The 25571-nt window shown below is 41.4% G+C and overlaps 1 protein-coding gene across 2 annotated transcripts in view; it reads left to right on the forward strand.

Annotated features, from left to right (window-relative positions):
- The window catches only part of LOC109915664 (ring finger protein 128), a 140106-nt gene extending 115586 nt beyond the window's left edge, over positions 1-24520 (forward strand). Inside the window, exons 3-7 of one of the 2 annotated variants that reach the window (XM_048605208.1) lie at positions 8214-8285; positions 9569-9651; positions 15822-15918; positions 18491-18671; positions 20580-24520. In XM_048605208.1, the coding sequence (XP_048461165.1) occupies positions 8214-8285; positions 9569-9651; positions 15822-15918; positions 18491-18671; positions 20580-20596 (450 nt within the window). In that variant the 3' untranslated portion in view covers positions 20597-24520. Of the gene's footprint in view, positions 1-8213; positions 8286-9568; positions 9652-15821; positions 15919-18490; positions 18672-20511 lie in introns of both variants that reach the window. The other variant, XM_048605207.1, reaches the window with a different exon arrangement.
- Positions 24521-25571: the final 1051 nt, after the last annotated feature.

Below are 25571 nucleotides of genomic sequence, written 5' to 3' on the forward strand. Positions count from 1 at the left end.
CTCCTGTACTATATTGGAGACACTCTTGTTTGCTGACCATGGTCAGTCCGTGGTTATTGCAAAGGTATTGCAGTGCTTTAGCATTGTCTTCTGCACTTAACTGATCAGGAGTGTCTCCTGTTTTTACTGTGTGCCATGGGCATAGGTTGAAAGGATTTGCACCTTGGCCCATGTTCTGAATGCACCTTCCTTGGTCAACGAGACCTGCAGTGGAACCTGAACCCCTGATGCTCCTGGTTCAGAGATAGGGACTGTACTCACTGCATGACCAGCAGTGATTACATTTTAAAACCTACTGCAGTCGCTGTGTAAGCAACTCGAGATGTTCGGAAGTTGTAAAAGAGTCTCAATAAGTGTAAGCCTTTCTATTGAAACAATTTTCTTACACATTTTCTCCCAATCTCTCCTTGAGCTACTTAAACAGTGACACTTAATACTGAAAATTGCCATTCCTTGGCTTTACAGAGATGCCCAGCTTTATTTTTTGTGATCTTTTGTAATCTATTATGGTTTCATAAGTGATACAAATACTTTCTATAAGTATGCAGTGTGTGTAACTATGTGCGCCTTTGGAGAGGAAGCTGATGAACTCTTTAACATGTGATATGAATGAATCCTTTAAGGCTTGTTGGAGGGTTATTCAGAAGATCAATATGAGTACTGACTTCAGTATTGTTGAGACGAGGAAAAGCACTTCACTGCAGGCACAAGCAACTGAAAGGATTCCAATGCAATTTGTCGTCGAGATTGTTTCCTCATACTCTACATTTTCAGCTGAACCACAAAATTCCATATAAAATGCACGATCATTATATCAGGGCAGCAGCTATGTGATGGTTAAAAGGCATAAATCGTTTTTGTAAGTTTCAAGTAAACCTGAGCACTCTTTGGAAGCAGAAACCAGTCTTATCAATGCTTTATTGTTCCAGTCTTCTGTCATGTTGTCACAGTGAAAATGTTTGTGTAGGGAAGATAGCTTACAGTAAGTTTGCTGAACAGGTTTTCATGATAGTGCACTTTTAAACAAATACATTGTCAAGGTAATTCACCTCTCTGGGTTGGCTTCTTGCCTTCACTGGGATGGGGGGGAGCCATTCAATCAATCAGTACCTTTTCTACATCTTGCGCAACAAGTTTCTCTTGGATTTGCAATATGTTCGACCTTGTTAAAAGTGATCATGTGTCTATGTTAGAATACCCACCCATGTACACGTTTGTGTGGATGGCTGTATCTGTGTAGGTTTTTTGTGATGGTTACAGTGTCTCTGCATGGCAGTTTGTCAGCTTGTCTATTTATTTGCGCCAGCACCCATTTGGTAAGGATAGGATCATCTTGAATAACTGATGCCTTCAGCTGCCAATGTGTCAACACTTATCAACCGTTAAGCTACTTAAAATCAAATCCCCTCATAATGCTCCTTAATTTGATTAGTTTGGTTAGAAACATCCTAGAATTAACAATCTCGATAAATCCCTCGACATCAGGAACGCAGTATAACATTGTGTTAAATGATATTTAACAATATATTAAAAACAATGCTAAAAATGTCTGTGCGCTCAGGCAGTATCTGAAATGAGAGGTTGACATTTCCGATCAAGATTCTTTACTTTGGGATTCCTGTCCTAATCTCAGGTACTAACTGGATTCGATTGGCCATTTTTTACAATGATGTTTAATTTGACTTGCTGTGCTACAACCTACATTACAAGATTTGGATCTGCTATGCCATCATTCCATAAAAGTGACTGATGCTTAACAAATTAAAATTGTTTTAAACTTATTTTCACTGGAGCATAGGATGCTCAAGGGTGACTTTGATGCGGCCACTTTCAGAGCACTGCTTACAGTTCTGTTCACCTTCCTTCTAGGAAGGATGTTGCTAAACTTGAGAGAGTGCAGGAAAAATTTACAAGGATGATACTGGAATTTGGAGGGTTTGAGTTATAAGGAGAGGCTGGATAGGTTGGGGATTTTTTCTCCATGAGCATAAGAGATTGAAAGGTTTACAAAATAGTAAGGGGCATAGATAAGGTGATTAGCAAGACTTTTCTTTTCCCCCTTAGTGTGGGGAGGGGGGGGGGGCAGTTCAAAACTAGGGGACATATTTTTAAGGTGAGAGAAGAAAGTTTTTAAAAAGGACGTGAGGAACAACTGTTTTACACAGAGTGGTTCATGTGTGGATGCAGCTACAGTTACAACATTTAAAAGACATTTAGATAGCGTTCGTGAATAGGAAAGGTTTGGAGGGATATGGGCCAAATGCAGGCAGGTGGGACTAATTTAGTTTGAGAACATGGACGGTGTGGACTGGTTGGACCAAAGGGTCTGTTTCCGTGCAGTATGACTTTAAGTAGAGCAAAAAAGTGGGTAGATTCTTCAATGATACGATGAAATATTTGCCAGGTTCAACTCAGTAACTTGACGAATCCGGTTCTGTGTTATACAGTAAAACTGCATTGAGTACCAAGATTATAGTACGTACTTATCTAGAAGGTGGCCACTTGGCCCATCGTGCCCATGCTGTCACTGTGAAGGAGCTATCCAATTAGTCTAACTCTCTCTTTGCCCCTGTAGTTCCTTTTTTCAAGTATTTATCCAGTTCTCTTTTTTTTTGAAAGTTGCAATTTGATCTGTTTCTTTTGTCCCTTTTTTTTTTTCAGTGCTGCATTCCAGATTATCGTTGTGTCTTTCAAATGGTTCTGTTGCCAGTTCATTTTAAGCTGTGTCCTTTAGTTACCAATCCTCTCCCCAGTGGAAACAGTTTCACCTTTTCCATTCCTGTCAAAACGCCTCGGAGGAATTTGAACACCTACCAACACTATCCTTTTACTTCTTGACCGAGTTCCCAGTTTGTATTCAGAATTGAAAAGAGGAGCTGATGTGATTTTAAATTCTATGATCAGCTAGTGCACGATCAACAGCCTTTTTCTTGTTTCATTAGTTAAACTGACAACACTTTAAGCAATCAGACTACTGGTAATAATTTCATCTTTGAGCTTTTGCTACTCCGTATGGAATACAGCTACTCATGAGATTAAGAATCAAGTTTAATTTTACTGTTTCCAAGTGCATACTAATATACTCAATATTGTTTATCAACATGCTAAGCAAAGCAGATTTGGAGAACTTATTTCATTATTTGCTCATTTTATTTCCTGCAGCGTTTCGTCAAGAAGTTGGAGAGGTGTGTGATACATGGGGTTGTGTGTCGTGTTTATTGCTAGCGCATTATTTTGTTGCAGGCTGGCTGTTTACAGACAGTTTTTCATTAGCAGGCTGGTATCCAATGACCTGGAAACTCCCTAACATGATGACTATCTCAATGTACTGGACTTGAGTTAAATGGCTTTAGGCTTGGACTCAATGACTTGGATTTTGAGGTCTCTGTACAAATGCTTCAAGCCCTTTGTTATGCAGACCTGCCGTTGGATTTTCTGTCAGTATTTGCACAGGAAAGCAAGATAATTAGATATTCATTTCAGCACAACGACCTCTAGAAGACCTGTGTCTCAGCAATGAAACAAATTGAAGAATGGTTAATGAGCGGTTTAGAATCTGAACCAAAATATGTTGGATTATTTGGCTTTGTAATAGGTATTACACTGAAAAGTGAAATGGAGAAGTGGCTGAAGGATTGGAGTGCAAGGTGGAATGATGCCAGTAGCACAAGTTCAATCCCTGTACCATCTCTGTTTAGTTGGGGGAGAGACAGGCTAGCTGTCTCCTTGCCTCAACACACCCTTGCTGCAGCGTGGTGTCCTTCAATTGAGAATCGCTTGATCCCTCTCTTGCTCCCCGTCTCACGCTGTCGAAAAGAGAAAAGCTGAGCTTGTGGAGCATATGACCCATGCCCTGTACCCCTGTTGGTCCTCCTAGTTTGGTGTATTCAGTTTGAAATCATGAGCTAATGATTGTACGCACATGCCCCCATAAGATTTGTCTTGTGCGTTTTCCTTTATCACAAAAGGATGATATTTCCAAAAGTAAACGAGTAAAATTTGCGCCAAGATGAACAGTGATACTACAGAGTACTTGATGATAATTGTCCATACCAAGGAAATGTGGACTCCGATGCATTTTGTAATTATAGCCCATGATACCTTAGATTGTAAAAGGAAGGATTAGACTCTCTGAAACCTCTAGCATGTCTGGCAGAAATTATTTCATAGGAGCAGGAGGAGGCTGTTCAGCCCTCCGAGCCTGTTCCGCCCATTCTTCACGATCATGGCTGATCATCCAACTTGGTAGCCTAATCCTGTTTTCTTCACATAACCTTTGATCCCATTTGCCTCAAGTGCTATATCTAGTTGGAAAGTACAGAATGTGTTCCTTGAGGCATCAGATCCTTTTGTTAGAAGTTTTTGTACCTTTTCACACGTTAAGATTGGTTTTCCCAGTACTTTTTCTTCCTCTCTTCACCCCTGCCCAAAACATTTAATTTTCTTTGACACTAAAACCAAAGTAGTACAGATGCTGGAAATCAGAAACAAAATCATAAATTGCTGGAAAAATGTGGCTGGTCATGAATTGCATCATGGATTTCATTTGCTTTTAAGCGCTGAATCTTTGGGTTTATTTCTCCTCCAATGCCAATTTTATCCAATCTCGTTATTTTGAGCAGATCGCACCATATTTGGAGAATTTCAGAAATTGCGTCACTCGCATAACTTCCTCCGCTGCAAGGCTTGGTGTCTAAATTAGCACTGAGCATTTAATTGGAAGTGTATGGAATTTTCCCCAGAGTGAGTCAGAGAGTAGAATCTTGTCTCCAAATGCTTTTAATAGAAACATGCAATCATTTTTAGGTAGTTCCAATAAAAAAGAACAATGGACATAATTTCCCTGGAGGTGGAGAGGAGTGGAAATAGTTCAGTGAGCCGGCCCTAGAGAGAAACTCTCCACCTTCTTTTTCTTTACCCCACCCCCCCAAAAAAAAACCACTTGCAATGAGGTGCTGTGCAAGAGGCTCCCAGAGCCACTTTCCCAACTTGACCAGCAATTGAGGTCCTTAAGAGGTCAACTAATGACCACTTAAAAGCCCTGACGAACCACATCTCTGATTCCTAACTTCCGCAGAGGGTGGGAATAGTGACTGGATTCCAGACTAGGAATCTGTGGTGGGTTGGGGTCTTTTGATTGCCCCCAGTCGATGATGTGGATGGTAGGACCCCTCCTCTTGTCTCTGACCCTCCCTCTCACCCTGGTCTCTACCCCACAAGAAGGTGATGACCGAATACTATTTGTCAGTGGATCTTGCAAGGAGTAGGCCTCATCTCGTCGATTTTAGAGAAAGCTGCTGTCCTCTGGCATTTTATTTACTTGCCAACTTCGTAACTACCTACTCTTTTGCCTTGTTTCAAAAAAAAATTTGTTTCACCAGACTCTGTATCTTGGCTTTCCTTTCCTGTTCCAATCATTCCTGTGTACACGCAAATCATTCATGAAAATTTACTTCTTTTGACCATGTTTTTGGTCACTGGGCTAATGTCTCCATGCAGTTCAGTGTCAAATTTTGATGCATCTGGTGACCCAGGCCACCAGTGTTGAGATCTGTGATAGAAAAATCATTTCCTCGTGGGAAATTCCCATGATAGCACTCTCAACTTCAGTGAAGGTTTTGTAGGTTCAGACAGTACTCCTTGTTCAAGTGTATAAACCAGGCTGGGATTCCACCGCATGGCCACAGAAGTGTCGAATTGTTGACGATGCTGTCGGCCAGGCAAGATATCAGATTTGAGTACTGTCTGCCCTTTCTGGTGGAATTAAAAGTCAGCCATGATGTTATTGTGAAGAAGAGCGAGGGAGTTCTCCACGATGTCCTGGCCAATGTTTCACAGTCTATCGCAGACACTAACACCAATCGCCTCGCTGCCATCGCATCCATTATTTGTGGAATCCTGCTGCACAAAACCTCGCTGTTGTGTTTTTTTTCTTCCCCTACATTTGCAAATGTATTTCAAGTACCTAATTCGCTGCAAAATGCGTTATGAGAGCTCCTATAGAAACTCCAATTTTTCCTGATTTAATGAACCGTGGTGCAGCAAAGTATATTGGTAACAAAAAGTGATATATGGTTCTGAAAAAGCAAGAGATTGGCACAAAGTAATGAAACTCATCGGAAGGCCCTGAGCAGGTGTAATGGGCCGAATGGCCTCCTGCTGTGCTGTAACAATTCTTCAGTGGTTCTGTGAAAACTCCACGCCCTTCCTGTCTGTTTGGGTAGACAGGGAAGCTCAACAGCTCAGAAGAGACGTGATCACACTACCCAAGGAAGTCTCACTACTTCTGCTACTGTTACTGAGCAAAATAACTGGTGTATTTGATTACCCAGCAATAGTGACTGCATTTTGAAGTAATTCGGTGCACTTGAAGAGCTTTGGGACATGGAGATGATAAACTGCATTTCTCTGGCATTTTATTTACTTGCAGACTTAGTAACTACTTACTCTTTTACCTGGTTTTTAAAAAAAAAGTTTCACCAGACTGTATCTAGGCTTCCCTTTCCTATTCCAATCATTCCTGTGTACACACAAACCATTCGTGAAAATTTACTACTTTGACCATGTTTTTGGTCGCTGGGCTAATAGCTCCATGCAGTTCAGTGTCAAATTATGAATAGTGTTTCGCCTTGGAATGTTTCCTCATGCTAAAGGTGCTTTCCAAATAAATATCAAGAAGAAACCAAAGAGGCTGGAGAAACTCAGCAGGTCTGATAGCTTCTGCAGAGAGAGAAACAGACTTCTTGTTTTGAGTGTGCGGTATGACTCTGTATCGGCACTGATAGAGCTGGAAAGTTGATGGGTTTTATGCTGTGGAAAATCAGGGAGGAGGACCAACTGTCGAGATGCTGCCAAACAAAAGGCTGAGGGAGTGCTTGCTTTCATAGAGTCACGGAGCTCTACAGCATGGAAACAAACCCTTTGGTTCAACTCATCCAAGCCGACTAGATGTCCTGAATTGATCTAGTCCCATTTGCCAGCATTTGGCCCATATCCCTGTAAACCCTTCCTATTCATATACCCATGCAGATGCCTTTTAAATGTTGTAATTGTACCACCCCCCACCATTTCCTCTGGCAGCTCATTCCATACACTCACCACCTGCAGTGTGAAAATGTTGCCCTTTTAGGTCCCTTTTTAAGTCTTTCCCCTCTCATCTTAAACCTATGCCCTTTGGTTTTGGACTCCTGTACACCGGGGCAAAAAATCTTGGCTATTCACCCTATTCGTGCCCCTCATGATTTCATAAATCTCTTAGAAGGTCACCCCTCAGCCTCCGACACTCCAGGGAAAATAGCCCCAGCCTATTCAGCCTCTCCCTGTAACCCAAACCCTTCAACCCTGGCAACATCCTTGTAAATCTTTTCTGAACCCTTTCAAGTTTCACAACATCCTTTCGTGTGAACATTTCTGTTCTAGATCCGCTGCAATGTTTCAGTAAAGCCCAACACAAAGTAGAGGAACATGGAGGCTTCATCCATTTCGGCACTTCATCACTTTTAGGACTCCATATTGAGATCACCAATTTCATACGGTGACCTCCATCCCCCATTTTGATTGCATTTCTCTCCTCTCTCCCCCACTCATTTCCATTTCTTGTTTGCATGGGTTTGCTTTCAGTAGAGCTGAGCTATTAACATCCACTCTTCATCTGCATCTTTCCTTTACCATTAGCAGCCCTTTGCCTTTTAGTGTAGAGCACCTTTACCAGCTATTACACTTCCAGCTGCTCCCCTCTGTTGTTCCACAGTGTATAACCATCTCTTGTGAGGCAAGGTCGCTACCTCCAGACCTCCTGGCTTAGTTTCAAGTTCCACCTGCTCTAGAGATGCCTCACCATGTCTGAAGACAGGCTGATTCTAACAATGTCTAAGACCTAACTCTGTGCTGGACCCCTTCAGTTTCAAAGAAGAGACATAATGGACTTAAAATGCTGTCTGTCTTCACAGATGCTGCCAGATCTGCTGAGTTTCTCCTGCACTTTCGGTTTTCGTGTCAGATCTTCAGCGACCGCAGTACTTTGCTTTTGTTCTTATCCAAATGAATTTAATTGTTTTAAATTTTTCTCTACAGAGGATACTGTTTAAAATTTACTTCTGTAATGTGTCTCCCATTAATGAAGATAATTTGTCAGAAGAGTCAAAATTGAGTGAGACATTTTGGAAACTTGTTTCTGTCGTGTTTCAGTAATAATATTTTTAATATCTTTGCAGAAGCAACTAAAAAATGAAGCCAAGAAAGCTATTAACCAACTGGACCTACGCATCTTAAAGCATGGAGACCCGGTGTGTATTAATAGGAAGTGGCCTGGGTATAATTCGAGGATGAGTGCTGGGTATTCATGCAGTTTTTTATTCGAAGAGGGGGGCATTGGCATTTGAGTAACAGATGGATACAAAAGCAGAGAGCCAATCATCCAAGTTAATTTATCATCTTGTATAATGAGTAAAAATGATAGTTTTCAAATACCGATACTGTAATAGCTACATATGTGGTCATGTTTTTCTTACTGAACTGGAACCATTACTTTTCTAGACGAGGCAAAACAAAAGGCCTTGCTCTGGGAGTTAATCAACTTTTTTCCAATTTTGGATGGTCTGAAATAATTTGAGTGCAAATTTAAGCTTAAGTCAGAAATTGACCATTTAAAGCAATTTTGCGCCTTACAGATCACCCATGATCGAATTGGATAGTAGTAGAGCCTAGAGCGGCAAATGGACATATTCCTATTCTACCACTAGGCAGAAGAAGCCCTGCATAATTGAAAAAAATATTATTGTGAATGAGCAGCTGGCATTTCACCCATTTACGAGAGTCCCATTTTGGGTGGAATGGCTAACTTCTGAAGCCAATTTTTTTCTCCTCTTTGTTCATTTTTATGTTTGGTATTCACCGGTGTAGTGCCCACCACCCTTCCTGGAGGATCCTCAGCATTGAGGTTAACTTACTTCCATGCTGGGATGGACTTCAATGGACTAATCAGCCATTTCCAAACCCAATATGCAATCCGCTGACACTCTTTCTGCAGTGGGGCACGTGGTGCTTAAATGTTTGGGTGTTTGGAAGTAAGTGCACTGTCTCTGATGTCTCTACATCACTTCTGTGCAATCCCAATAAATTGCCTGGATGTGTTTGGTGCTCTTCCGAGTTCCTCCTGCATTTTCTGTTTTTATGTCTGATTTTAGTTGGTCTCAAGCCAGGGTCTTGCTTGAGTTGGCAGGTATGTTTGACCTCTTCAGGGATGTTTTGATAATGTCGTGGGAGAGTTTCTGTTGTCCTTCTGACAGTCTCCTGCTGTGACCATGTTCAGAGCTCACCACCAAGAGAGAATCTTGCCAGTTTTTTATTTGTTTGGTTTTAGACATTTGACTTTGACTTGAGAAAGAAGATCTAATATTAATTTGTGGGTCAAATATTAATTTGAGTTTCCTCACAATTAAGTCTCTGACTGCTCGTTAATGTGAATGTGCAAAAACAAGTTGTTCCTCTGCTGGTGGTCTAGCGGGTAAGGACCTTGTATCGACAATCCATTAAAATCATATTTAACCAAACTGTTTCTGATCTTCAGGAGACTGGTCCGGACGCTGACAGCTGTGCAGTGTGCATTGAAGCTTACAAGCCCAATGATGTTGTTCGCATCTTGACTTGCAAGTAAGTACTCCATCGTTTATATATAAATTGTTTTAAGCATCCAGCATGCATCATATGGAGAGGACAGATGAAATAGGTTGTCTCTAATAATCTAATGATTGATGCCACCAATGAATTATCCAGTTTATTACATGTCAAAAGGGCAACTTGTGTCAGAGTAAATAAACCCAATAACCATTAACATTTTCTTCCCCCATTGAACATCTGGAACACGTTGTCAATACTGATGTGTTGAAACTCAAACATGAGAAATAAGTCATGCAAGAGTGTTTAAAAACATATATAGAGATTTTCCTGGGGCAGCACAGAATGTGATTGGATTTTGCTCAGATAACATTTGCTGTGATGATTCTGGATCTTGCGAATGCTCTTTTTGACACTGGTGGTATTGAGTGTTGCAGGAATTGAGCTTGAGTTGGATCTATAATTGTTAGCATGGGTGTTATAGCTGGTGTTGATCAGTGTAGTGAGAAAATCGCTTAGGAAGAGCTCGCTGGAGCAAAACCTCATTGGGCCAGTTCAGGGATATGTATCATACTTGTATGTGTCAAGGTGACTTGTGTCCAGGAATTAGTAAAACATGACACGAAATAATATCCAGGTAGGAACATTTTACAGAGCATTGGAAGAAGTGAAACAGAAATACCATTAAATATTAAATGTGAATAATTTTGATATGCAATAATGATGGTACATCAGTATTGGTGAAGATGGGAGACTAATTATCAGGGATGCAAATTGAGGCTTTGTTTAAGAGGGTCAGGAAGGTCACTGACTTAAAAAATATGGTATTTTCAGAAAAGATAATTGTGCTGCTGTGTATGTTTGCTTAGTGTTGGTGAAATGGTGTATTGGAGAACTCACCTGGCCTGCACCAGGCAATTTGTTTGTTTTTTTGGAAACTGGTTTGAAGCATTGTTTGTTTGACATATCCCAGTGTTAGCCAGCTCCAGTACTGTTCTCCTCTTGGCAGGTAGAAAGCAAGGAGCCTTCCAGTACTTGCAACAATTACACAAAGTCCGACTTTGCACTCAGACAGCACCCTACCATATCTCAATATTGTTCCAAAGTGATACACAACCAGTTAAATGTTTGAAGTGCACTTATAGTTCTTAAATAAGCAAAAACGATGGCTAATTTGCAAATTTGATCTTTGTCATTCTAATTGCAGTTTGGTTCCAGAGAGATTGCTCCTGTACCCTGGGTTCCCCTTCTGGCCGAATACTCATTGGAGTTATTGTTGCTCAACAAAAACGTGTGCACGTTCTTACTTAACCATTTCAGTCTCTTGCATGCAGCCCTTTTCGGAGGGAGATGATGGCATGGTGGTAATGTCACTGGATTAGTAATTCACAGGCTCATCCTATCTAGTTCGCTAATATGCCTCAAGAGAAGGAAATCTGATGTCATGACCCTGGTCTGGTCTACATGTGACTCCAGATCCACAGTGATGTGGTTGACCGATAATGATCAGGGACGGGCTACAATTGGTTGGACCAGCTGTGCCCACAATCCTGAAAAGAATATGTAACCATTGCTTGACTGGTGCAATGTAAAAATTCTGTTTGTTTGCCTGTTCTGTGGAAACCAATGTTTTTTTTTAGAGAATTACTTACTCTGTATGAGGAAAACTACATCCCACTCAGTCATCTGATGTTTTCTGTGTAAATAGCTGAGAGAATCTACAGAACTGTACATTTATAGTGATGTCTGTGCTTCTTCTCAAAGATCAACTTGTCTCCATTTAATCCAACTGTCAGAGTTATTATTGCCTTGAACGCTGTACCTTGTATACGCTGTAAATGATTTCAAATGTATTTAACAGCTTGTCTTAAGGCAAGATCAAATGGATAGGTGCAATTATTTCCTGAGCCCCTTGTGAGTTGCATGGAGAGGCCTGCTCCGCTAAACCGATCTCTTATGTAAGGTCCTCATCTGTTCTAGTGATCTAAACAAAAACATAATCAGCTTGGGGCCTGACCTTGTGACTGAACATTTGGGTGGGAGTAATCTTGTGACTGAAGGTATGACAGCAAGTAATCCTGTGATTGAAATAGAACGACATCAAAGCCAGAAGTGCTCGATGTCATCAACGCCCCGATTTAAAGCACCTTATGGTGCATTGAAGCATTAGCAGTCATCTTCAATCGTCGAAACCACCTCTATTTACTTTGAGCATTTATTTTGTCTCAAAACCAAGTGCTACAGGTGAAAATGCCATGTATGAAATGTGTAAGACACAGGGAAGGAGTGCCAGAGTGTGAGCAATGTCCAACATAACCACAAGATCACCACAAGCCTGTTTGCAAAAAAAAAGCTCTTGTTGCAGCAGCATCATAAAGTCTCAGGAAAATATTTTGTTTACCTGTTTGCAAGCAATGAGTGTAATTGTGTAAAAGGCTTGCCACACTGTCTGTGCATCTTAAGATCTCTTGTTTCTCCCCCCTCCAGGTCTGGATGGGCTTATCAAACAATTCATTTCCTATTTTTGAAAGTCTCGTCAGTATCTATCAGGCAGCTATAAACATAGTCCTGCTTAATAAGAAGATGGGTATATAAAATATATTACCATTTAAAGGAAAGGATTGAATATGGCCTAAATTCTGGCAAGTTTTGTTGATCCAGATGTAAAACTTTTGACTGTGTCTTAGTATAACAAGTAAGAATGTGGTGCGTATGCGTATACCACTGTGCGCGTGTGTCAGTAAAACCCACATCGCTACTGTTTTTGTCAGGTGCAGGAGGAACTTGCTCTCTGAGCTGCTGTATGGTTCCATCAGGGAATGGTTTAAGGAGCAATAAACCAAAGAACTACAGATGCTGGAAATTGGAAACAAAAACAGAAATTGCTGGAGAAACTCAGCAGGTCTGGCAGCATCTGTGGAGAGAAAATCAGAGTTAACGTTTCAGGTCCAGTGACCCGCCTTCAGAATGGTTCAGGGAAGCCTATTAGTCAGGTCCATTACCCATGATGCTGTGTCCCTCTGACATAGTGAATTAAGGCAATCCCTTGTAGATCATTTTCAATTCAGTGACAGCTTTATATATTTTATTGGTTTCTCAATCTTCTATTCAGATTTAATTGTAGCTTTACATCTCCGAACAGAAGCCTTACATAAGTCAACATAAATTGTGATTTATCACAGTGTGGAGCTGGATGAACACAACAGGCCAGGCAGCATCAGAGGAGCAGGAATGTTGACATTTCAGGTTAGGACGCTTCTTCATTTTTTTTTTCTGAAGAAGGGTCCCGACCCGAAATGTCATCTTTCCTGCTCCTCTGATGCTACCTGGCCTGCTGTGTTCTTCCAGCTCCACACTGTTATCTCTGACTCCAGCATCAGCAGTTCTTACTGTCTCTGAATAAATTGTGATGTAACTGTAGTGAAATCAGACCTTTTTTTCCCTTTCACCTCTCCTCTGTCCTTAGCTTCTCTTGGTCTCCTTTCTCTGCTTCCTCTTTTATCTCCAATACCGTTACCATGGCAATGTGAATTAAGTGATACTGGTGGCCCAGTAACAACATTGATTAGCCATCCTTGAACGCCCGGCTTGCTTTCATCTTGGACGGCCACTTGTATTGCAGTGGTAGTGTCCCTATCTCTAAGCCAGGAGATCTAGGTTCAAGTCCCACCTTTTCCTTCATTCCACACACAAGTGACCCACTGTGTTTTTAAAAAAAAAAAATGTTGCCCCTCCTCTCACCTTTTTAAAAAAAATACCCCGAGTCTTGAATTCCCCTATCCTAGAGAAAAGGCACCTGCCATTCACCTTATCTATACCCATCATGATTTTATAAACCTCCTAATCAGGTCACCCCTCAACCTTCTACACCCCAGTGAAGAAAGGCTCAGCCTCTCCTTATAACTGAAACCCTCCACTCCTGGCAACATCTTGGTAAATCTTTTCTGAAACTTCTCCAGTTTAATATTAACTTTCCTACATGAGGGCAACCAGAACTGGACATGTTACTTCAGAAGAGGCCTCACTGTGGAATAACAATCTCCACAGGTTGATTAGAAAGTATCTACTTTCACCTTGGAGCTAAATGGACAGGTTAAAGCATGACTATTTATAGTCTGACATTATCAACAGTGTGTTGGGGGACTTTGAAGATTCTTAGTCCACTTTCCAATCCAGCTGAAAGGCTGCTGCCATTATCTCCAAATATAAATCCTTTGCAGCTTCTTTCCCAGGATAACAGCCTGAGCCCCCGTTTATCTCTCAAAATCTAGCCCAGGCTTGCTATGAAGAAGACTTCAGAAAAGAACACAAGACCAGCCTCATTTTTCCTGAAATTACAGGCACAATGGGGCGGCATGATGGCTCAGTGGTTAGTACTGCTGCCTCACGGTGCCAGGGACACCGGCTTGAATCCAGCCTCGGGCAACTGTATGTGTGGAGTTTGCATATTCCTCCCATGTCTGTGGGTTTCCTCCGGGTGCTCCGGTTTCCTCCCACAGTCCAAAGATGTGCGTGGACTGGCCATGCTAAATGGCATCATAGTGTCCAGGGATGTTCATGCTAGGCGGATTAACCGTGGGAAATGGGGGGACAGGGTAGGCAGTGGGTCTGGGTGAGATACTCTTCAGAGGGTCTGTGTGGACTCGATGGGCCAAATGGCCTGCTTCCACACTGTAGGGATTCTATGATTCAATCCCAAAAATTAGGGCTACCTTACAATCGTGAAGCAGGAGGTTTATAACACCGGTTAATAGAGGAATTAAAATTGCTAACAGTGCAGTAGAATGTATTTGTAGTGGTCTGTCCAAAAGTAGAGGAATGTTCTAATTGCTAGAAGATCCTGATTGAGATACACTTGGATAACTGTTCAGTTACCCTACTATAAGAAGGACAAAAGCAATGGAGAAAAATCCATGTACACAGGGATTGTGCCAGAACCAAGAAATCACACTATCAGACTAGATTTAAATACATCTGGATTGAAAAGTAAATTATTGGTAATTGTGGACGTGGCATTATATCCGAATGTTGGGAAAAATTTGGGGAAGGGAACTTGTTATCCTGATTTGACACCAGACCTACCACAATGTGAATAAATGCTTCAAAAACGGCCGGGCAAGCTACTCTGTTTTGCCAAATGGCTTTGTTTGTAACATCAGCTTCTTTGGAGAGAGTTTCTACTTGAACAGCAAATAAATTGAGTCACTTTGTCCTCCAGACGACCCAAAATGCTACGCAGCCAATGAATTGCTTTTGAAATGCAACCACTAATGTCTGTGACCATGGCAACAAATATACTCCCAGCAAGATGCTACAAACAGTATTAAAAGATGTGAGAGTATGACCTGTTTTTTATATTCGTGAAGGTGCTATTTGAGGGACCAGTATTGGCCAGGGCAGCTATCATGATACCCAGTCAAGATTTTAATAGCTCCTGCGTGTCATGTGTTTGTTATTTTGGCAAAATGTACATACCATCGCTTCAACATTTTTAATCACAGCAATTTAACAGTTCAGAAATCTATGAAGAATTTATTCAGTTGTTTACAGCTATTCAGTAAGATAGCTAGGGATGTTGTGGTTGGTTCGCTCGCTGAGCTGGTTCGTTAGTTCGCAGATGTTTCATTACCCTGCTGGGTAACATCATCAGTGCAGCCTCTAGTGAAGCGCCGTTGTGTTTTCCCGCCTGGTATTTAAACTCTGGTGTCCGTTGAGCTGGATTACCTTACTTCCGGTTTTCCTTCGCAATGGAGTGTATATGGGGTTTAGTTCTGTGTTTATTGATGGCTTTCTTAGTGGAGAACCAGGCCTCTGGGAATTCCAGTGCTTGTCTCAGCTTCTCCTGTCCCAGGATCCTGGTGTTGTCCCAATCAAACTCCACTAAGAAGGCCATCAACAAACACCTAGAGCTAGACCCCATATACACTCCATTGCAAAGGAAAACCAGAAGTGAGGTAATCCAGCTCAACGGACCCCAGAATTTAAATACCAGGCGGTAAAACACAACGGCGCTTCATTGGAGGCTGCACTGATGATGTTACCCAGCAGGGTAATGAAACGTCCGCGAACTGGCAAGCCAACCAACCACAACATCCCCAACCCGAGCTACAAATCTACTCTAAAACCTTAGCTCGGGATTGCATTGTATGCTGTCAGCTCTTTAAACCCAGGGCACTACATTCATATCTCGTGGTCTCTCTTTGCAGCCACATATTCCATAAGCACTGTATTGATCCATGGCTTCTGGAGCATAGAACCTGCCCTATGTGTAAATGTGACATCCTGAAAGCTCTTGGAATTGAGGTAAGTTAATAATGGGTTAATTAATGCCATGATTTAAAGCTGTCAGTAAGGAAATTAAAATAAATGCAATGGTACACTCTGCCTTTTAAGGGTGGATACACTGAAGACTAGGATTTTAATTTGTATAGCACCATTTGTGATCTTTGTTGATCACAAACTAACTTCTAGCCCATGAGGTACAAGTGAAGTGCAACTATGTATGTAGGAGAATGTAGCAACAATTTACATTCTGCAAAATGCCAAAATGTGGTAATGACCAGATAATCAGTTGTGTTTTTTTTAAAGAGACGTTGGTCAAATATTGACCTGGGTATCGACACCTTAGATGACCTCGTTGATCTTTAAGGTGCCCTATTCTCTCCCCAGTTGCTGTTTTGCTCTTATTGTACCTATAGAATTTCTTTGATTAGCCTCAGCCTTATCTACCAAGGCTATCTCATATCCCCTTTCTGCCCTCCTGATTTCCCTCTTAAGAATGCCCCTACACACCTTTTATAATCTTCAAGAGATTCACTTGATCCTGATTGATTGATTGTACCTAATATATGACTCCTTATTCTTGACCAGACCCTCATTATCTTTATTCATTCATTATTCACTTCACTCTAACAGGAACATAATGCCTCTGAACTCTCATTATCTCACTTTTGAAAGCCTCCCACTTGCCAGTTGTTCCTTTACCCCAATCAACTTTTGAACGTTCCTGTCTCATACTATCAAAATTTGCCTTACTCCAATTAAGAGCTTTAACTTTTGAACAAGGCCTATCCCTTTACATAACTATTTTAAAACTTAGTCCAAAAATGCCTCTCTTGCCACCCCCCCCCGCCCGCCGACTGCAACTCCTGTTTCTATCCTACCTATAGCATCTGAACTCCAGAACACTGAGCTGCCAGTCCTGTCTCTCCCTCAGCCATGTTTGTGTAATATCTATGATATCCCAGTCTCAAACATGCCCTGAGTTCATCTGCCTTGCCCTTGCACTGAAATAAATGCAGCTTAATTCTTCAGAGTTACCTTGCTCTCTGACTTGCTTTTGCCTGTCTTTTCTAATTAACTTGCTGTCTTTAACTTCAGAACCATCCTCGTCTGTCTTTCTATTCTCGCTATTTTTGATGATGCCCCCCTCCCCCTCCCCCCACCGCACACCCCCTCCCTACTAATTTAAAGGCTCCCAAGGAGCACTAGCAAATCCTCCCTGCCAGGATAATGGTCTCCTTCTAGTTCAGGTGAAACCCGCTTCTTTCTAACAGAACTTTTCTGCCCCAGAAAAGATTCTAATGATCCAAAAATCTGAATCTTTGCCCCCTGCACTAGCTCCTTAGCCATTGATTTATTTGCCCTTTTTTCTTCTTCCTACTCTCATGAGCAGGTGACACTGGAGTAATTCAGACATTACTACCTTATTGAGGTTCTGCTTTTTAATCTCCTACCTAACTTCTGATGTTCTGCAAAGGCTCAACCCTTTCCCAAACTATGTCATCCTTACTGAGGTGTACAACATCTTCTGGCTTCTCGCTCTCTGCTTTGACAATATGCTGCAACCACTTTGAGATGTCCTCGACCCTGGCACCAGGGAGGCAACATGCCATCTCAAATTCATGCCGATAACTGCAGAATCTCCTGTCTCCTCTGAAAGAATTGGGAGCAGAATTAGTCCATTCAGCCCCTCAAGCCCATTCGCATCTAGCTGTTATAACCTTTGATACCCCTCCCTAATTTCAGAATCTATGGGTATGTCCACCTTTTAAAAATATTCAACAACTGGGGCGGCATGGTGGCTCAGTGGTTAGCACTGCTGCATCACAGCGCCAGGGACCCGGGTTCAGTTCCACCCTCGGGTGACTGCGTGGAGTTTGCACGTTCTCCCCGTGTCTGTGTGGGTTTCCTCCGGGTGCTCCGGTTTCTTCCCACGGTCCAAAGATGTGCAGGCTAGGTGGATTGGCCATGCTAAATTGCCTGTAGCGTTCAGGGGTGTGTAGATTAGGTGGGTTATAGGGGGATGGGTCTGGGTGGGATGCTCCAAGGGTCGCTGTGGACTTGTTGGGCCAAAGGGCCTGTTTCCACACTGTCAGGTTTCTCTGTGTTCTGTGTGTAACTCCACCTCTTTCTGATGCAGCGAGGTCTAAAGTTGCACAGCTCTCAAAACTTTTCTCCTCATCTCTGACCTAAAAGGGTGATCCCTAATGTTTAGACAGTATCCTCCTAGTTCTGGACTCCCCCACAAGAGAATATATTCTTTGCACATGTGCCTTGTTCAAGACCATTTAAGGTTCTCGAATACTTCCATCAAGTCACCCTCAATATTCTGGAGTTGGACTTAAACCCGCAGCCCTTTATTCCCAAGGTGAGAGTGACCCCATTGAGTATTTACTGACACTATCCAGCGCCACGTCTGCGTAGCTCTGTCAACACAATGTGGGTAATGAAGCCTGTTTTGAGTAACTCCCATTAGGAATTGCAAATGTCTTTTGGCAGAGTTCAATAGCTTTCACAGTTGATATTTAAGCTGCTTCATTCCACGTATCTTTTTCTGTTCCCCAGTTGTTTCATTGGTTTCTACTTGGCACAGGTTGACATAGAAAAGGCTGAAGAGACACCGGCACCTGAGCAATCGTCCAGCAATCCTCAAAGGACCGGGCAGGACAGACACACCGACGTTCCCGAGAGTGCCATTTATACTGTACCAGCTGCTTTTGGGGCTGAGCATCGATTGGATGAATCTCCTGTAACTGAGGATAATCACTATTTCAGTGAGTAAACTTTTGTCTCCTGTGGGTCTGGTTAAACTGAGGTTGATTGTCACTCTGGGTGTGTATTTCTGAGTGTTTTTGTTTTCAAAATTGTGCTGGATGTAAAAGTGACTTGATTCTCATTTTAAAAAGTGGTGCAGTATTCAAAATACGTTACGCATGGAAGAATGTATCCCATCCAGATATTAAACTTCATGCACGTTTGACTATATTTTCTAGCTAGCCTATTTGTCAATACTTACTGATAATCGCTTGCTGGTGATGGGTGAACTTGACCATTGCCAGAAAAGAGACATGGAGTTGAAAGCTTTTCTCTTGCACTCCTCAGGACTGAAATGCAAGAAAACCAATTTAGTTTATTCAACATGAGAAGGTGCTGATTGTTTTGACTGTGATTGGCATGGAGATGCAGCTTCAACTGTTAACTTCCTGAGTTTGCTGATTAAATTCAAACCAGGAAAGTCGATTTCTGGTCAGGGACTTGCTGTGGGAATGCAGGAAGGGATGCTGTCTTTGTGCTTTCCTCATTTAGAAATGTTTAATGTGCAGACATGCTCTATGTGGGCAAAAGAACCCTTTTAACAGTTTGCAGCGAGCAGCATCCAGACCATGCTTAACCAGCCTGTGCTTCTAGAACATGGAATCACATTTTAATGTTGGATACTGCTGCTAGACAACATTTTGGTAAATAATCCTGACTGTGCTAAGGATTCCACTGGAAAGTTTATCAGGCTCATTGTGTGATTCATTTACGAATGCCAGATGCAAGACAGATTTCCAACCATTAAGGGAATCGATGTTTGGGGGGAAAAGACAGGAAAGTGGAGTTGAGGATTGTCAGATCAGCTGTGATCTCATTGAATGGCAGAGCAGGGTCGATGGGCAGAATGGCCTACTTTTGTTCCTACTTTGTGTGGTCCAAGTTACATGTATTCCCACAAAGGGCTCTGTTTCTGCCTACGAAACAAGAACAATGTATCTGCGCACACCACCATTTTCACTGAGGAAAGGGCTCTGAAGAAGGCCAATCACTGCCTCATCCCCAAGGCAACACCCTGACCAATCCTGATGATTTGATCTATTGTCACTTGTACCTAAGTACAGTGAGAAGTCAATACAGTGTGGAGCTGGAGGAACACAGCAGGTCAGGCAGCATCAGGGCAGTAGCAAAGTCAGTGTTTTGGGTTTATACCCTACTTCAGGACACCCTGATGAAGGGTGTAAACCCGAAACGTCGACTTTCCTGCTCCTCTGATGCTGCCTGACTTGCTGTGTCCCTCCAGCTCCACACTGTACTGACTCTGACTCCAGCATTTGCAGTTCTTGCTATCCCTACAGTGAAAAGTTTTTTTGTTTTTGCATGCGGTACAAGTAGATCATAACACACGAGAACGTACGGATCATAGGCTGTTTAGACAGAGCGAGGCATATAAGGTTACAGCTGTACAGGAGGTACACAAAAGCAAGGTCAGCATTAGATTTGAAATTAGAGGTCCATTCAGCAGTCTAATAACAGCAGGGAAGAAGCTATCTTTGAACGTGTTGGTGCATGTGTTTAAACATCTGCCCAGTTTGAATTTAATTAGTTAAATAAGATCATTAACCATTCTTACTGCATCTCCATGCCAACCATAGTCAAACTAATCAACACCCTTTCCATTGCTGTTCTTTCCTTCCTCAAGTTGAGTCAAGACAGAAAGGTCTGACTTGCGTCTCCTTAGAGATGATTAAATGCTTACTTCTTTCCCTTGCTTACAAACCTGTATCTCTGTGCTTACTGATGTTTAAAGACTGACCTCTTTCCTTTACTTATGATTCTTTTTCTCTGCGCTCTCTGCAGGTGAAGAGCAGCATCTGGTCCATAATGATGCGCGAGTGAATTCTCTGTCTGTATATGTTCTGCCACAGGACAACCCAGTGTATGAAGAGATTGATCTACAAGATGAAGTAAAGTCGTGAATCATCCCAAAGAAGTAAAACCTTGAAAAATAAAGCCAACTATCGACTGATATGCAGGGAGCGTCTCTTAAATGAACTGCTTTCTTCAAACAGACTTTGGAGTGGCCCACAGTCTACACTTTTTTCTGCATTTTTTTAATGCCAATGTTATAAAGAGACAAATGATTTTTAAGTAGTATAAGAATAACAGGCAGCTCGTGATTAGTCCTTGTGCTGAAATTCTCAGCACTTCATGCAATAACTGCAGTTAATTTAACTGATATCTGGTGACCACAAGGCTGCAGTAAAGACCAAGACTGTTGAACATTATTTTTAACATACAAAGCTAAGACAATAACAGTTTGCTTTAACCTCTGGTTTTCTGTGTGGAGGTGGGGGGAGAAGAGAGTTTGAGGTTGGGAAAGAGAAGCCTTCTACAAATGCCAGTGCATTCCTGGGGACTTCCTATTCTGACTCCACCAGGGAAAATAAATCTTACAAAGTAAAGGCAGGTTTTTCTTTACAGCAAGACACATAACATGCCAATAAGTCATCAGTAACAAAGGACACAGCAATATGTCCTACAGCCCCGATGGGATTCTTGACAGTAACTTCATAGTTGAAAACCACATTTTGAAAGTCTACTACTTAAACCAATCTGTAAAGTGGAATCCATTAGTTCTGCGCCTTTAGTGCATTTCCAGCACTCTGCTGACTGCACCAAATTGCACTACATGTTGATGAAAATGCAAGCAAAAGGTTAATTGTCACCCTATTAATATAAGTCTACAATAGTGCGAACAAAGCCTGTGCTGTCTGTTTGTGGTGTCACTCCTGGTTAATTGCATCCCTGATGTGAAAAGGATTTTTGATTTATCATTTACATTATGTAAAAGGCAGTGCATTTGGTACATTTCCTGCACGATTGGTGATGCATTTACCAGTATTCTGCTCAACTGAAAGGAATAGCTATTTTTACATTCTTTTTTAGTTTGTTTTTGATTCTGAAACAATGGAGCGGTTGACTTTTAAAGCCAAACTGGTCATCTGTTTTCAGAATCCTAAAACAAGCTGATAATCTGTTTGACCCCTGCATTAGTTGCCTTTAATCAAACCTCGTGGTCAAAGACTTTTCTCTGAATACAAATCATAAGCAGAATTGGCTTCCTTTATACAAATTAATGTTTCTTTCTTTTTATTTGAAAGCAATTCTCTTAACTCTCAATAAAATAAATCTATTTTGGAGATAAATCACTTGTGGATATTTTATTTAAACACTTTGAGTACTTAATTTGGTTCAGCTAGAATAAAAGGGAAGGAAAACGTGGGAGAGGAAGATGCTCACTAGTCTTGTGAGGCCTAATTAAGTGCGATGGAGTCTTTGCAACTGACTAGTTTTTCTATCACTTTCCAAAGTAAACTCATGTCTAATTCTTCAAATTCCAAAGAATAGTTGTTTGTGAAGAGGCAGGGTGAGAAAGCAATATTTTACACAACTGCTAACAGTGTAGGTTCAGAAGCCTTTGGAAGGAGATTATAAGAGAGCGTGGGATTTCAGATTAACTTTTTAATGGTATTTTTAAAATTGTAATTGTAATTCCACTTCTGCCTTGATTTATATCTAGCTTGTACAGTACTTTTGCACAATTGGTTGGAAGCAGTTTTGGTGTTTTGGACATTTTGCACAGTCGTTCTCCTTTTTCAAATGGAAGGGAGACTTTACATTCAGATGTACTTGCCTTGATATGCCTTGAGTTTTTGATTTTACTCACTACACACTTTTTTTTTTGCTACCAAGCAGCTTTCCAAAATTCAGTGGCTTCGTAGTTGACATCTGTGAATCATTCTCCTTGGCTTTGTGTGGGAGAGGTCTTTTGAGAGGAGGTGGAAAATACAAGCTATCAAAATTGACTGTGTATTACTTGCTGCATTGATTTTCAAGTGTCATGAACAGCTCCTGCTCTGTGCTACTTCAGTATGTTGAGGTTCCACCAGGTTGGCATGTTATAGCTGGTTACTGTAGGAGGGAATACCATAGAAGCTGGTACTTCATTCTGTGAAGTTTGCTAAGTCATGTTGCTCACCTAATGCCTAGTGTTGATCTTTCTTTATATACACAAGAAGATTCTTTGGAGTTACTTGGTTTTCCAGACATCAGTAAAGTAAAATTGCTTCCCTGGATTAATCATGGATCATATGAGCCATCCATCGCCTTGAGATGCCATCCACAGATTTTTTTTCTGACTCTGAACAGAATTTTTTTTTGGATTGAATGTCCAACACAGAATAACTTTCTGACAAAAAGGCAGCAAAATTCAACAAAAGCAGTACACTTGCCAGGAGTTGCATTTCTAATGAACAAAGCAGAAATCAAACCTCTCTCAATGTCTTTGCCTTCACAGAAGTGCAATCCAACTTGTTATTGAATACAATATTTTAACTCCCACATTGTAGAATGCTTGCTGGCTAATTTTAGTAAACGCCTATCACTGTGTTCAATAAATATTATAAAAACCGAAAGAACTGTGGATGCTGTAAATCAAGAACAAACAAGTTGCTGGAAAAGCCCAGCAGGTCTGGCAGCATCTGTGAAGGAAAAAACAGAGTTAACGTTTCAGGTCCGGTGACCCTTCCTCAGAACAGTTCTGGGGAAGGGTCACTGCACCCGAAATGTTAACTCTGTTTTGTCCTTCACAGACGCTGCCAGACCTGCTTGTGCTTTTCCAGCAACTTTACTTTTGTTCTCAATAAATATTATGTCCAACATATGCATCACCACTGCCACAGAAAGTAAAGAACCACCCCAAGCTTTCATCATCTGTTTTCCATTTCTACCCCCCCACCAACCCCGTAGTTATCTTCCCTTGTGCAGCCACAAATATTATTTTTAAAACATTGATACTTGATTTGATTTTTCAAAATGGTTGCAAATCAGAATTGAAAAAAAAATCCTCCAGAGGTTGCCAAATTCTGAATTTTCCAATTGGTGTTACTTTAATCCCAGTGATAACCCATTTAAAATTGTTGGGTTAACCCCAGGGTTAAAATAGTGCCGGTTGAAGAAAAAGATGGGAACAAAAGTGGTACACGAGAGAGTCTGCCTGTGGCCCAGAGAATATTAGAATATCCGACACAAACTAAGCATCAAATAATAATGTGAATAGGTCGCTTTCTGCTGCGTTGGCTATTGTTTATTTGGATGCAATTTTCTCTTTAAATATCTGATTGCTGTGACCGGAGCTGTAGTATTGTTGGATAGAACCTCACCCCTTCTAAACATACAGCTCCAACTATACAACATTAACTTCTACCAAAGCTATAGTTTGTCTTTAACCTTTTGTCAATGGAGAGTCACTGGGGTATCATTTTTAACTGAATCAATGGAGAGTAAAATTGGGTGTGGTGCAGAACCAGCTTCGCCCTCAATCTTTTCAATTTTGTGATGGGCAAGTTGGGTGAAAATTGCTTCCACACTACTCACTTCTTATAGTCAACATGCCTTTAATTACAAGGTTGGAAATTAGTCTTTTTAAATGTAAGAGATTCAAAGGCCTTAAATACTTATTAAAATCACTCATTAAAACAATATGCAACATTCTTCATATTAATCACATGCACTTTATTTAGGGAACTTAAATGATTTTTTTTTATTTTGCTTTCTTGGGTGAGCTTAAATGAGAATGTTATAGCTGGTATCCTGCAAAAGCTGACTTCTCAAAGAAATTTAAATGGTACTTGGTGGGTTTATACTACACAACACTTCTGTTTTTTTTTTGAAAAAAAAGGGATGTACGCATTTGTACCAGACTTTTCTGTGAGAATTTGTTGTACATATGATTTTTAAAAATCATTTATATTGTCAGGATTCCTTTAGCAAAGTGTAAATAAATTTGATGTTCTAATAAATGGTTTACAGTCTGTGTATGAATAATTATTGTAAAATAACAGGCTATTGAAGCTCACCAATTCATCATTCCGTTAAAATGTGGGGCTGGCACTAGGTTGGGCAGAATTTTACACCCAAATAGTGGGTGGCTGACCCCTCCCTAGAGATGGGCCTTCCCCTGACCTGTCCTGTGGGTCTTTTGTCCTTGTCCAGGGAAGTGAAGGTGATTTCTTTTTCTGTTTAACAATATTTCTAATCAACCCGATCAAAGATGTTATTACACACCTCTCGAGCAGGTGGGACTTTAACCCAGGCATCCTGGTGCAGCGGTAGGGACACTACCACTGGGTCACGAGAGGGTCCCCGGTTCCATGTGTTTTTTTTTAAGCTGTTTTTGTAATTTTTTTTCCACATCACCCGTGGTTATATATTTTTAAGATAGTGAGACAGAAAAATGAAGACACTTGTGAATAGAGTTTATAATTATTTATATTCTTTTCTCCACTACCAGGGAAACCCTTATGTGGTCATTTGAATATTTGAAGGTGACCTCTTCATCCATGGCCAATTGAAGACCATAAATGACAAGTTAATAGTTGTTTAATGATGACCTCTTGTCACCACTGGTACTTCTCTTGCATTGGTTGAGGCCACACATACTATCCAGCTTACCTGGTTTAAAAACTGACGGGCAGGCCATTGGGTTGAGGTTGTGTCTCCTGTTTAGGAACCTTGTACCTGTTGGAGGCTCTCCTTGCCACACTGTGTCCCCTTTGACCTTGCCCTGTCCACCCTGGCGTCCTCTTGTCCAGTAGGCTTGCTGTCATCCCTGTAATGGCCACTGCACATAGTGGCGCTGCTGAGACACGAGGGCTGCAGGCCATTTGGCAACTTTTTGGGATGGGACAGCATCTCCGATGTTTGATTCAGGACTTTCGCCACCAAAGGCCTGATTGGCTGTTGAATGACCGTGTGCAGCATAATTGCCAAGTGCAAATGAGCTTGGTGTTGACTGCGTAGCAACAAGAACAGTGGCGCTTGGAAAGGAATATACTGGAGCACCATTTTGAGGTATC

This window comes from Rhincodon typus, chromosome 14 (assembly GCF_021869965.1).
Source record: "Rhincodon typus isolate 14 chromosome 14, sRhiTyp1.1, whole genome shotgun sequence".
NCBI classification, from domain to species: domain Eukaryota; kingdom Metazoa; phylum Chordata; class Chondrichthyes; order Orectolobiformes; family Rhincodontidae; genus Rhincodon; species Rhincodon typus.